Source organism: Temnothorax curvispinosus, unplaced genomic scaffold (genome assembly GCF_003070985.1).
Source record: "Temnothorax curvispinosus isolate PA1 unplaced genomic scaffold, ASM307098v1 QBEX01013810.1, whole genome shotgun sequence".
NCBI classification, from domain to species: domain Eukaryota; kingdom Metazoa; phylum Arthropoda; class Insecta; order Hymenoptera; family Formicidae; genus Temnothorax; species Temnothorax curvispinosus.
This window is the reverse complement of record NW_020223590.1, coordinates 26,254-40,819: the sequence shown is the minus strand read 5'-3', so window position 1 is coordinate 40,819 and position 14,566 is coordinate 26,254. Positions and strand designations below refer to the sequence as shown.

General features: G+C 40.0%; 1 protein-coding gene across 1 annotated transcript in view; it reads left to right on the top strand.

Annotated features, from left to right (window-relative positions):
- The first annotated feature begins 407 nt into the window (after positions 1–407).
- Positions 408–14,566, top strand: part of LOC112463972 (tectonic-3-like) — a 38,249-nt gene continuing 24,090 nt past the window's right edge. Inside the window, exons 1-4 of the mRNA XM_025030702.1 lie at positions 408–667; positions 762–849; positions 1,095–1,447; positions 1,991–2,224. Of these exons, the coding sequence (XP_024886470.1) occupies positions 1,106–1,447; positions 1,991–2,224 (576 nt within the window). The 5' untranslated portion in view covers positions 408–667; positions 762–849; positions 1,095–1,105. The remainder of the gene's footprint in view (positions 668–761; positions 850–1,094; positions 1,448–1,990; positions 2,225–14,566) is intronic.

Below are 14,566 nucleotides of genomic sequence, written 5' to 3'. Positions count from 1 at the left end.
CACACACACACACACACACACACACACACACACACACACACACACACCATGCGCGCGCGCACACACACACACACACACACACACACATACACGCACGCACACGCACACATGCACGCACACACATGCATGCACAGACACTCAACATTCACGAGTATATTTATGTGCACTCATTACACATAAAAGAAGGCATTAGATTATCTGAAAAAATGTGGCAGACACTCAGATTCTGTGACTTCAGAGCTCCATATCTCTTTAGCCTCTGATTTCCTGTGTTTGTGACAATGGAGAAAGTTCAGAGTCATACAAACTACAACATATTTCAGAGCCGAGCAATTTAACCAGGGTCACTATTCCATAAGAAATGGGAGGGGTTCTTTGTCATATATTAATTTTGTTATTGTTGTAGGTAATGGTTGGAAAATCATATCAGGATATGAAAGAGGACAAACCCAAGAGAGTTACGATCTTTATACTAATAATTCGATTTGGGATCATCCTATAGATTTGCATTATACAACTCAGACTCTACAAAATTCTCCGAAATTATTATTACAAGTGTTTTGCAGAGATAATTATGGAAGACTAATATTTCTTTCATATGGAGTATATAATGTCCCATTGTCACCTGGTTCTTACATTTTAGATTGTCATACATGGAAACCTATTGGTATATTTGCAATTTAAATATATAAAACTTCACAATTCTGTAGTAAAGTTCTGTAGTAGTTTATTATTATTCTCTCAATAAAACTTTTATACAGGTGCTTGGACAGACAAACTATATGATAGATTCTTAGGAAAAAGTTTACAATTAAAGTCACCTAGTGTTTTAATCAACACATTAGACAGGTTTGAAGTATTAACACAAAGTATGGGAACAGTGATTGTTCATTTACATATCTTGGCAAGAAATTTTAATAAATTTGGATGTCAGTTGTAAACGGACAATTGTAAAAACAATAAAAATTGGATACACAATTTATCTTTAATTAGAAAGTCTACAAGAAGACTCTAATTTTGAGCGAATATTTATATCAATATAATATATAAACAACAATTTCCAATGATGTTTTTTCTTCTGTTGCTATTTCTAGCATATATTAATATGGTAGAAATAACCAAAATTGAAGATATATCAATCTGTATAAATGACACAGATTGCAACGAGTCAATAGACTCAACCATATATATACAGATTCCTAAAGTTGATGATCCATCTTTAGAAGACTTATCAAATGAGACAGAAGAAGAGGTTAATATTATCACTACTCCCATTCCTACAGAGATATCTTCAAGAATAAATGCAACAGAACAATCAGAAGTACAATCAACTTTAACAACTATATCTTTACCATCTTCAACAACGATTTCCTCATCAACTATGTATTCAAATGATAATGAAATTCTTGCACTCAAAGAACAAGAGATATGCGAGTGCGACTTGACGGTATGTGCAAGTGTCATTTTTTGATACAAAATATTGAATTTTGTTGAATAAAAGAAAACAATTATTTAATATTTGAATTATAACATTCCCACATAGCAAAAAAATCTCCATAGGATGATCTGATTTGATCCCATTTTGATCCAAACTAAAAAATCATTCGTAGGATTACTTAAGAGTATCCAATATAATATTACATATAATTTAGTCGATATTGTTGGGATCTAATTTTGTTATATAATTATATCCTAGGGATGTAATTATAAGATATCCATTGTAGATATTGTACAGAATATCTTATAAATGGACATATAGGCATCCTCGGTACATCTTAAGTATATTTCTAGGTATTATGGAGATAAACCCTGGATATCTGGAAATCTCTCGAGATTGTTATGTGAGATTGTTATAATTCATATTAATAAATTTGATTAAATATTTTAATTTTTTAAAATATATATAAACAGATATATTGAATAATAGAATATATAGTTATTACATATATATTATATTTTATAAACACATTTTTTCATTTTTTTCATACAGAAATTTTTATGTGACATCAATTGCTGCTGTGACATAGATTGCAATCATTTTCACTTATCTGCCTTTTCGTATTGTCAAAATTATCATATGGAGCTGTATGACAGTCGGTATTGCTATAACCAAAATTTTATACAACGAAATAACACATCTTTTATTTTTGAAAAACTTGGAAATAATTTGTTTTGCATCCTGTATGACAATCTTCCATCTATGTATAGTACTGACAACGATTTGGTAAGTAAGTTAAGTTAATGAAACTGTTAAATATCATTTTCCAATTAATTTTATAATTAAATCATTTAACTAATTCTATAATTTAATAGAAAATGGTTTTTAGAATATTATATTATTTAATTTCTTAGCTGTAAAAAACGTATACGTACGCTCTGAGAAGCTTCTTACTTACTAGAAAAGATACAACAAATGATTTCCAATTAGAGAGTATTAGAATTAAAAGTAGAAAGGGTTGTCTTATGTCCCCTCGTTTGCGAGAAAACTATCAAGAGACTCGAAGGACCAGAGGGAGAGTATTAGGCTGCATTCGAGAAGCGCGCTATTAGCGCTATTGCATCATTCTGTCTTTATTGCTCATCAGATGTAAAACAAGGATAGAATAAGCAAATAGCGCTAATAGCGCGCTCCCCGAATCCAGCCTTAGAGTTTTCCCTCGCCTTTAGAGGCGCGAAAAAGCGAAAAGCGAAGCGAACAAATTAAAAGGTGACTCACCGCCCGGCATATACCTTGTGTTCCGTTTGGCAAGGCCTGGTAATCTTCTGCATCCGCGATATTAAGCAGCAAACAAGCAGTTAATAGGCAGCAAAACAATAAAACAGGCAGGCAAAACTATACAGCAAGCAGGCAGGCCTTTCGTGCTAGCACCGGGTCGTTGCGTGTGAGTGTCGTCTCAATTGAGCACTTCCACTTTGAGTCTCGGACTTATGTCTCCGAGGACTGAGTTCCAAAGGTGAGTCTCGGACTTGTGGCTCCGAGGACTCGTCGATCTTAACTGAGTTCCCAAAAATGAGCCTCGGACTTGTGGCTCCGAGGTCTCGTTGTTTTTAACTGGGTTTCCGAAGCGATCCTGCAAGCGTGGTCGCGAGCGAGTAATCGGCTCCTTATCGCTACCGTCGGCGGATGGAGCGATGGCAGCACCAATGAGTCACGCGTATCTCAATCGAAGTTATCAATCGCGATCTGCCAACGTTTCACGAGATAATAAATGCATATGACAACGAACTTATCAACTAATGCTTACTAACATGCTTGCTAACTATTTACAAAGCAGTACCAAACAAAAAGATTAGAAGAAAACTAAAGATTTCAATGTCTTTGTTAAATGTCTTTAGACATTAACGAAACAATTTTATCACAAATTAGATCTTATACATTTTCAATATTTTTGTTCTCAAACAAAAATTTAAAATATTAAAGGCATCCAAACAAAACAGTTCAAAAATTGTGGTTTTTTTCAAGAAGAGGACGGCTATATTCAGCAGAAGTCAGTATTTAATTAAGCGCCTTGCACTGCAGGCTGGTTTCTTATATTAAACGCGTGAGGATTTTTAATTACTTTAAAAGTACGCCGCGTGGCGGCAGCGCGTGTTACTAACGTCATCGGTAGATTGAGTCAAATTGAGTTTCTATAAGGTGAGTTATTTAATCGACGCAAATATCTCGAAAAATATAAAAGATATGAAAAAATGTTTCGGACAAAAAATGTATAATCTAAAGGAGGACACATGATTCCGATATAAGTTACAACCCGATTTCCCTCGGTCTCGCTGGCCGAAGGGGCGCGGTTGCAAATTAATCAACTAATTGCCAGACGATATCTCCAAGGGGATAACGAGGTCGAATCTCTTACCGTAACTTCCATACCTAAGATCTTGGGCGGTACCTTTCGATTGGGCGCCAGGTGCGATTATAGACGCGCACCACGTCTCGACAACGTCCGCCTCAATAGCCTCGTCGCGAGCTCAGGGCGTAGTTCCGCGTGACAAGGGTGGAGGTGGAGAAGGAGCGACACGCAAAATAAAGCTCGATAATAAACAATACTAACCAAATATATTTCACAAAGAACAGATAAAAATCATAGCGGGAATTCAGTACGCAACACTAAGCAATAATGTGCTTGCAAGATTCTTTGCCGAGCAAACGCGACGATATTTGCCCGCGTACGCGACGCAAAATATCCGCGAAGCTCTTGAGGCACCGCAATGTACCCGGCGCGGTCTCTCCCGACACGCACACGGTGCTCCCGCGCACGGCAAGCAACAATATACTCGAATACAACCGAATTGACTGTCGATCACACGAGCTTCGAGGAGGGCTTTCCGAAATATTCCTGGCTACGATCTCGGTCGGCCACGCGCCCGCGGTCTTGGATAATAGCCGCGATAAGCTAACCGGCATCCACGACGACAGGTCGCGACCGAGATCAAGCCCTCAATTACTTGGCAGCACCGGAGTGGAGATCTCGTCAGCGGCTGATTCAACAGTCAGGAGTGGTGGGTGGGTTCGGCAGGACCACGCCGGGCCCCTGCACGCGCGCGCCCTCAAGCTCGCGGTTTTTCCGCCCCGCCGATTGGTCGTGTGTGTCGTCCTGTTCGCGACGTTGCAGACGATTTCTGCCATTTTCCCGCGGCCCGTTTGATTTGGCTGCTGAGTGTGCTTGGGCCACTCGCGGTTTCCCGTCCGGCTGGCCAGGCCGTGGCGGCGCCGCTCGGCCCTCTGGGCGCCATCGGGTGAAGTGTGCAGGTCGTCCACCCGCGCTACAGTCGCGGTGGTGCACCCGTGATTATGCTGCGGCGGGGCCGTGTCGTGCTGTGCGAGACATTTCCGGCGCTTCTCCAGCGGCAAGCCCCGGTAGCCCGCCCGTCGGCCGACCACTTCGCCGTACGTCTTTCGAGCGCCCGTCCTTCTCTTGTCGCAACTCTTGTCGTTACATGTGGTCAGTGATCCCCCGCTCCGGCACCACCTGTCATTCCTACGGAACTTAACTAAAAAGGTTAGTCAACGCAGACAGCCCTTCCTCGACCCGAGTCAAGGCGCCATCCCCGACCTTCCCCTCGGCCGAGCTACCGTCTGGGCGGAGGACGCGACAAATGTCACATCACAGAGTCGTGTCGTAGATATCGTCGTTTTCAAAAAATTTCAAAGGAGACTAATTTTTAAAGTAAAACTTGATTTTTTTCCTGGAAATAAAAGTTGTAGAGCTCGACAAAACGTTTTCAAAACACTATAATAAAGTCATCTTTTGTTATATATATATATATATATATATATATATATATATATATATAAGAATTTCTTAAGATATTTAAAATTTTTAAAATTTGAAGTATAGGCTCCAATGGAAATCCACGAATATAAAAAACATGCGAACTAAGAACCAAGTGCGGTAAATGATGCGCGAAAGTTTTATTTTTATTTCTATTTTACTTATCTTCCAACCTTGACTGCGCGCCGACTAAATTTGTCAGACTTGAAACACAGCTCCGGTTGGAGTAGTAAAATCTCCCCCTACACCTAATTAAATCGAATTGATTTAATAAGAAATCATTCCAAAAAATATTACCTCAGCCAGGGTTCGAACCTGGAATCTCCTTCATTCCGTGAAGGTGTCGTGCCAATTCGACCACTGAGGCATGTGGTAATATTTATCGCAATAACCTATTATTAGTCCCGTCCCCTAACCTAAATTCCGGCACTCGTTCTTGCGCACTATAATTTACAATTGCATAATTAATTACTGAGCATCCTCTTGCACCCACATACGTATATTCCAATCCCCCTCTGTACATCCATACAAAAAATACCATCCTTTTTCATTTATCATGTCCACGAAGGACGGACTTCCTAGATGACGGTCTCGAGAGTTTCTGCGATCGTCGTCATTGCCATCGCTTCCGCGGCATTCCACTGGGGTATCTCCACCCGGAGTCTCTTCCTCGTAGCCATGGGTATGCTCATTGTCGTCCGTCCTATCCCGGACAAACCCCCAAATTTTACGGTCGTCGCGCGTCCGCTGCACTTCCTCACTCTAACACTCACGCGCGACGCGTTCCCGACACTCTCACAAGAAAAAATGACTCAGTTTAAAAAAAAAGAACTCGTTTATTATATCGCTCAATACAACGAGAGACTCATGCAAACACGTCCGGTCAAAACGGAATTCCGGAGCCAAATCTGAACATCGTTATCTGTCAACAATCGTCTGCAGCCGGCGCTGGTAATGTTGACTTTATAGTTTTTGCGTACAATTGTATTTACGGAGAGTAAGTTTGCAGCTAACCCTGGAACATATAACACATTTTCGACACGAAGATTCTTTCGGCCTCGTTTACCGTGACCTTGACTTCTGCCGTTCCGCGAGCCGTTGCCTTCACTTGACCATTATTTGCCGCCATTATGGTCTTGTTGTACCTCTTCACCTTCTTCAGACAGCTTGCCCAGCCCGTCATGTGTGTCGATGTGCCAGAGTCAAGGTACCAAGCTTTGCTCCTTTTCGTCCGCGTGGTGAATGTTGCAAATAATGCGAATACCTTCTGTGTCGGACTGTTCTTTTCCTTGGCGTCATCTCTCGCTTTGTTACGACACTTGGCTGCAAAATGTCCTGTTTTGCCACATGCGTAGCATCGAATCTTCCCCTTCTCTTGCCTTTTCTTACGTGTCGCTTTCGCTTTTGAATATAATGCTTCTTCGGTCTCTGTTTCGTACAAACTCGCGCAGGAGCCTAGGCTCTAGATTTAAAGAAAGGGAAACGACATTACTCTCATAGTTCCGTCGGTAAAGAGATTGTGTATTTCAAGGTTAGTCGTATTTCAATTTCGGATTATTTTATAATAAACAAATATGTCGTAGAAGAAAGTGTTGTACAGAGAACACATTGCATAAATACAAAATAAGAAAATGATGAATTATTAATGAATAATCCTTCCTTATATATGTTTCAATATTTTGATCTCTTGTGAGAAATTATTATAAGTAAACAGAATTCCTGTATGCTTATCTCTCGATAGGAGAAAACAATCTAATGCTTTCCAGACTTAAATCTTCTTTAAGAAAGGATCATTCATATTAAACATATTATTCAAAACGCAAAATACATAAAAGTGGCAATAATATACAAAGCATAAGTATAATTGAAGTACTGTGTCAATTAGCAATAGGTAAGAAATAATTCTTATATATTTCTCTCTCTCTCTCTCTCGACAGGTAATTAAGAACATACATACATCAAACACAAACGAAAGAATGATTATGCTTATACAGTCTATTGTGCTTGGTTTTACAAGTCAAATATAACGTACTTTCTATATCAATTGACACAGTAACTTCCGCAGTAAATCGAGTTATATAATAAGTATTAAAGCGATTAATAAACAACTCAGTAAAATGAATATCAAATTCAACTAAGTAATAAGGAATCTTTCGTATATAATACGTTGTCTCGTAAACGGTAATGAATGACCAATAGCCACGAGTTCGAATCACAATATACGCAAATATAATACCGAATACACGTGAATATACGAATCAAGTTTCACTCTCTGTCATGTATCTATAATGCAAGTGTAAATTACTATACATCGAGAATAAATGAGTTTACTCGCGGGTTGCAACCACTCGAAATGAACGTAATTTATACTGAGCTCAGTTAGATATCTAATTCCGTAATATTTACAAGTGGCTACGTAGCCGTTCTGCGAGGACATAGTCCGTCGCCTCGTGCTTTCTCTTACTCTGTAATCAGAAGATCGTAATTTACGATAGAACGTTAAGTTCATCATAATCCAGAGAATTGTATAACAATCTCTCTTAAGGGAGTAGCCTGGTCAAACGCCCAAAAAAAAGTGATTTTTTAAAACTGTTGTATTCAGAATCTACAATTGTAATCAATTTAAAACTTTTTTTGCACACTAGTATAACTCTTAGACAATACAGAAAAATTTTATTTAAAACAAAAAAATTATTTAAACAAAAGATATAGCAGATCTTGTTGAGCGCTTTTAATTTGAAGCACCAAATCAGCGTACAGTCTCTGGGTTGCAAAAATGATCCAATCTGAAAATTTCAAATGATTTTGTAATCTATATACTTACATTTTCTATATAAATAGGCGCAAAATTTAATAAAATTAAAAATTTCAAGTTTTACAGCAATTTAAAAAAAAAAGCCGATTTTTCGCATAAAAAAGTCGGTAAAAATGGCCAATAAAATTTTTTTAAACAATTTTTATAAAATAATTTTCTATTCATATAGAAGATAATTATGTATTTTCAAAGTATGTTAAGTTTTAAGTCAATCCGTTTATTAGTTTTTGAGTAATCGTGCACGCCAATTTCAAGAACATGTTATCGAGAAAAACGCGTTTAAAGTTTTCGGTACATATAAGAAAAGAAGTTAAATAAATAATTTTTTTGAGAACTTACGGCTTTAGGTCAGTCAATCGGCAATTTCTGGACCATATAGTACGCTCTCAAACTTCCTCAAACAATTCTAATTGCTGTACATCTTGTAAAGCGTACCTGAGCGGCAACTGCATGCTCACATATCTGCTCGGAAAAAGGCTCGGTCGGTGGACTAACCGTTCGAATTTCAAAAAACCAAATATAGCCCCGTATTCTACAGATGTTAAGGAGTATTTTAAGCAAAAAATAAAAAAATGACTTTTCTGACCAGGTTACCCCCTTAAGTGATCTTTGGGTTACAAGAGCTCGATATGTTACCTGAAAGCAACTGCCGTGGTTGTCTCTAGATAATAATGATCTCCTTGACCAAGCCCCTGAGGGCATTCGCCAATGGCCAAGATGGCCGTTTCGTCCTTTGTTAACGTGGTTACGTCGTAATGGCGAAGTTCGTCCTTCCTTCATTAGGCTCGACCCGAGGCACGTTTGATAATCTCTTTCCTCTAATCAGGGTTGCAAAAACCCTCCTTCGATAGTAATGATACCTCTCCGCTCTCGTTCTCAGAAAGGCTGGCGGATTACAATCGCACACAACTGTTCGAATATTCGAGCACGATAGAATTATACTGAACGCGACTGCACGCTTTGCTAGCTGGAAGACGAATGCTCGCTCGGCGGGCTGCACGCCCGTCCCGACACGCTCACGCCTGCTCGATATCGTTTCTCCGTGCCGTTTTCCGGCGCTGGGGCGCAACGCGGTCGGCGCAGCGCGCGCGAAAACACATAACATTAAAGATAAACTAGGGAACTGTAACACCGCCGCCATCTATGAGCACTCTACCGTATCGCCACTTATACATCAACAATGCTCACAGATGTCTACACATACACAATCTCTTCACGATTTCCTTTACTCTTTAAACAGTCTCTGTTGATTGTTTTCCGCCGCATTTGACCTCTTGGAGTAGCTTCACTTTCATCGCGTCTGCCGTTATGATCGTGCCAGAACTTTCTAGGCCCATGATCATAGGCTGTACTCGTTGGGTAATCCCGATAGTAGCAACGCGCCTATCATTTCTTCATTAACTTCGAAATCAAGTTTTTTCAAAGTTATGGGCCATATCATTATCGTGTTGACATACTCTTTCACGGAGTTGCAGTCATGTAACTTGGTAGATGTCAGGGTACGCAATAGGCCTATCTTGCGCGTAAGTCCTTTGTCTATGAATGCATTTTTCAAACTCTCCCACGCTTGCCTCGGAGTTTCTGCGTTCTGTATGTACCCGTAATTTTGCTTTTGCATCAACAGACAGGACGATCTTCGCTCTTGCTTTCGTCATCTTCTTGATGTCCGTTACATACGATTCATCTCCGAGTACGCAGCTCCACAGGTCTTCGGCTTCCAGACACCCTCGCATAGCGAATTTCCACGTTCCGTAATTTTCTCGGTTTATCAATTTTTCGATTTGGCTTAGGCTTTGTATGCCGGCCTCCGACATGGTTGATGCCTCGTGTTGTCGCTCGTCGCGCTTTCACTTTTTTTTAAATACTTTTATTACCTTTTACTCCGGTATTATTGCGCTTTCTTGTTTTCGACTTTTAATTTGCGGCGGACTCACTTTTAATAACTAACAGGGCCCATAACCTGTTATGATTTAAGACTTTTAGCGGTAAGAAGAAACGAACATGTGTTTACTCGTTCGCTGCTTATACAAGAGAGAGCTTTATTCTGTGTAATGGCTCGTACATACAGATAGAAAGGTGGGGACATCAATCGCCTATCAGAGAGAAACCTGAGAGCGGCCACCGGGATCATTCCGTTCCAGCGGACGTGTACTGACGCGCCGCCTGAGAAAGTGGACGTCAACTACGTCGTTACGCTCGGTAACGGCACACACATGGTTCGTGTCCGAACTACTCAGATGGAGGAGATAGGCCAGTCAGCTGACTCAGCACTCGGCAAGCTTCGAGCGGGGAGAGAAGGGCAGACATACGATCTGCTGTCTCTTTCTCGCTTGAGCTGTGACGTAGCTGCTTAGCACGCGCCGGCTATGCCACAATGCCATGCATTTCGGGTATCGCTCCTCGCGTCTCGCCGAATGCCGAGTCTTGCGTTGGCAAATCGACGATGCGCTATACGTTACATTTACGTTTATATTTACAAATTTTAATTTTTACATTTATAAATAAATATATATATATATATATATATATTTATTTATTTATTTATTTATTTATAAATATAAAAATTAAAATTTGTATACAAGCAAATGTAACGTATATAGCGGGTATAGCGTATCGTCGATTTGTCAACTCGAGACTCGGCACTCGGCGAGACACGAGACGCGATACCCGAAATGCGTGGCATCGTGGTATAGCCGGCAAGCCGGCCCGTGTAAAGCGGCAACGTCACAGCTCAAGAGAAACAGCAGATCGTATGTCTGCCCTTCTCTCCCCGCTCGAAGCTTGCCGAGGGCCTAGCGTACACGGACAGGGGAAAGGCTTGCGCGACCAGCATATCCCTTCCATCTGAGTAGTTCGGACACAAACCATAGCATGGATACGAACCCATGTATCGTTACCCGAGTCCTCTCTGATTGTTACCGAGCGTAACGCCGTAGTTGACGTCCACTTTCTCAGAGGGCAGATTAGGACAGACGTCCCCGAAGCCGGATGGCCGCTCTCAGGTTTCTCTCTGCGCCTATCAATCTACCTATCGCTCGAGCCGCGAATCGGTGACGTGTTAGCGCGCGGGGAAAAATAAACAGAAAATAGCCTTTCCGCACAGTCTTTAGATACTTTTCTAACACATTTCTTATATGACCTTATATTATACGAGGTGTGATCAAAAAGTTTGTGCAATAAATTTTTTCTGCCGTCGTGGCAATACTGTAGGCATTTATGGTAGTTTGGCGTTCAAGGGAAAGCCTTGCGAGTCATCAGTGCAAATTTGGTCACAATTAAGTGCATACGTATTTTTCTGTGCCAGTATTTGTGTACGCAGTTTTTGCGCGGTCGAAATGAAGCAAGATGTTTTAATACTCTCCACATCCCCAAAATGTTCACCCCGCATAATTGTTTTAACTTTAGAGAACAAAAAAAGTCGCAAGGGACTAAATTGAGCAAATGCTTTTACCGAGTTTCACAAAAAATTTGATGTTGGTTCTTTCCTCGGATAAAACATCTCTTCAAGGAACACATTGCAATGATAAAATTACGCTATTTTGACATCATATTGACCAAAAAATGATGTAAAATTTGGTCAACATAACGTTAAAATGGCGTCATTTTGATTGCAATATGTTTCTTGAGTTGTTTCATTTCAACCGCGCAAAAAAACTGCGTTCACAAATACTGGCACAGAAAAATACGTATGCACTCGATTGTGATTAAATTTGCACTGATGACTTGTAAGGCTTCCCCTTAGACGCCAAACCACCATAGAAACCTGCAGTGTTGCCACGTCGGCAGAAAAAAATTTATGGCATGAACTTTTTGATCACACTTCGTATATCTACTAATATGAATTAATATGAACTAATACGAACAAATAAGAGGTTTTTTCCCGGGTATAATAAAAAGAATAAGAAGTAACTGGTTTTCTCTTTTTATTTCACTTGCATTTTTTATGCAGATAAGTTATAGGTTACCATGACTTAGCGAATTAATGCACCTTATTGTATTTTAAAAAATAGAATGGCAATTTTTGCTTTGTAAATATCTCATCAAACCCCGCGAAACGAATCTAATCTCAGCGCCTGTAAATATCTCATCGAGCACCGCAAATAAATTTCTGTTAATAGCAACGCATACTAGACCGGGAGCCAGCGACAAAAAACATGTGTGCTCGGCAACACGACGAAACCTTTTGGGACGATAGCCGGTGTCATATGGAACACGAAAACGCAAGTATGGCGGCCTGGAGGTGTCGCCTTTGCGCAGCGTAATTTTTTGAATGTGTTAAAAAGACTGTGCTTTTGGGTAATGGGCACCAATCTGATTCTTGTTTTATATTGTTTATTTGTGAGCAAAAGTACGCGGGCCGTATGCGTCATACCGATGCCGCGTCGCAAACAGTCCGCCATACTGATGAGAACGTGTCGTTTTTTTGATGCGATGTTGAATTTTGTACACCAAGCTAATTTTTTGTGGAGAGCTAGATTTTAATTGTTTATCAACGAATATGAACATGCCATACCGTTTCGGCGTCTCTGAGTACTCGCCATACTGACGCAAAGACGTCATTTTTTTCACTAGTGCATGTAGTATGGCGGTTTATTTTTATGAAGATTAGGCACCAGTATGGCGGTTTATTTTTATGAAGATCATGCTAAAACGTGACAAGTGGTGCACCGCCATACTGATAGTGAATATCTAAAGTGGCGCCATACTGGACAAAATTTTTTTTTACTAGTTTCATAATAACATTGGTAAGTGTTGTAAAATCATCCGATAATCTGTTATATTTATGAAAAGGTGAAATAAGTATATTTGCAATTTTGTAAGACTAATCAAGAATGTTTTATTTAAAAAAATAAAATACAGTATTCAGCATAATACAAAGGTTTTTTAAATCACTCATCATCCTCTCATTAGATGAATCGCCTCCATCACTTTCTGCATCTGACTCTACGTTGTAGTCAAATTTATTCAAATCCGTGGTTTCAAATTCATCCAAATCTGTAGCTTCATCGATATTACTGTCATCTGATACTTCTTTCTCTTCATCAGAATCTTCATCTGTGTCCTCGTCAGAGCTCAAAGTTTCTGTAAAAATGAATCAGTGATATTGTGTTAGAAACGGGTAATAAGAATCGTGAAGAGATTGTGTATGTGAACATTGTTGATGTAAGTGGCAATTCGGTAGAATGCTCACAGATGGCGTCGGTGTTACAGTTCCCTAGTTATCTTTAACGTTATGTGTTTCGCGAGCGCTGCGACGACCACGTTGCGCCCCAGCGCCGGAAAACGGTACGAAAAGACGATACTGCGCAAGCGTGAGAGTGTCGGGACGGGCGTGAAGCCCGTCGAACAAGCATTCGTCTTCCGGCTAGCGAGGCGTACAGTCGCGTTCTTTACATCGGCTTTAGATATACGTATAATTGCTACGCGATTGAAATCCGCCAGACTATTGAGTCTGAGACAAAAAGAACGAGGACGTCTCCGCAGTATCAGAGGAGGCTTTGCAGCCCTGACAAGAGGTTAATTAAAGTACCTCGCTCGATTCGATTGAAGGAAGGACGAACTTAGCCATTGCGACGTGGCTTCGTTGAAACGGAACGAAGCGGCCATCTTGGACATTGCGACGTGGCATCGTTAAAAAGAAACGAAGCGGCCATCTTATCCATTGGAGAAGGTCCTTACGGTTTTGGTCGATGACCATCATTACAATTTATCACCGGAGGATGCTTTCAGGTAAAATATCGAACTCGTGTAACTCAGAGATCATATACGAGATTGATCGGCAACTCTCAAGCGGATTATGATGAACGCAAGGTCATCATAAAATGCGATCGTCTGATCACGGGGCGATGGATATCGTCTTCGCATAAAGCACGGAGCGATGGATATCGTCCTCGCATAAAGGCTATATTGCTGCCTAAATATTCCGGAATTAATTATCTGTCTGAGCTCAGTAGAACTTAAAGTTATTTTGAATGGTTGCAACCCGCGAATAAAGTCATTGATTCTCGATGTGTAGTAATTTAACTTGCATTATCGATGCACACGTGATTCGGATATTCACGCATAGTCTGTATTATCTTAACGAATATTGCGATTCGACCCGGGGCTATTTGCCAGCTATTAACGTTTACGAAACATCGTATTACATACGAAAAGTTAATTATTATTTAATTGAGCTCGCTCTTCACTTATCGAATTGTTTACCATATTCACTGGAAGTATCTTTCGATAACTCGATTTACTACGGAAGTTACTATGTCAATTAATAGAAAGAAAGTGCATTATATTGAAGTTGTAAAATCTCGCACAATATTTATATAAGCCTAAACATTTTCTCGATTGCTTTACTTTACATATGTTTATTTGCTTACTTGTCAAATGAGATATATATATAAGGATTATTTTCGACGAATTACTAGTTGACACAGTACTTTAATTCATTTATGCTTTGTATATTCTTGCTATATTTATGTAATGTGTT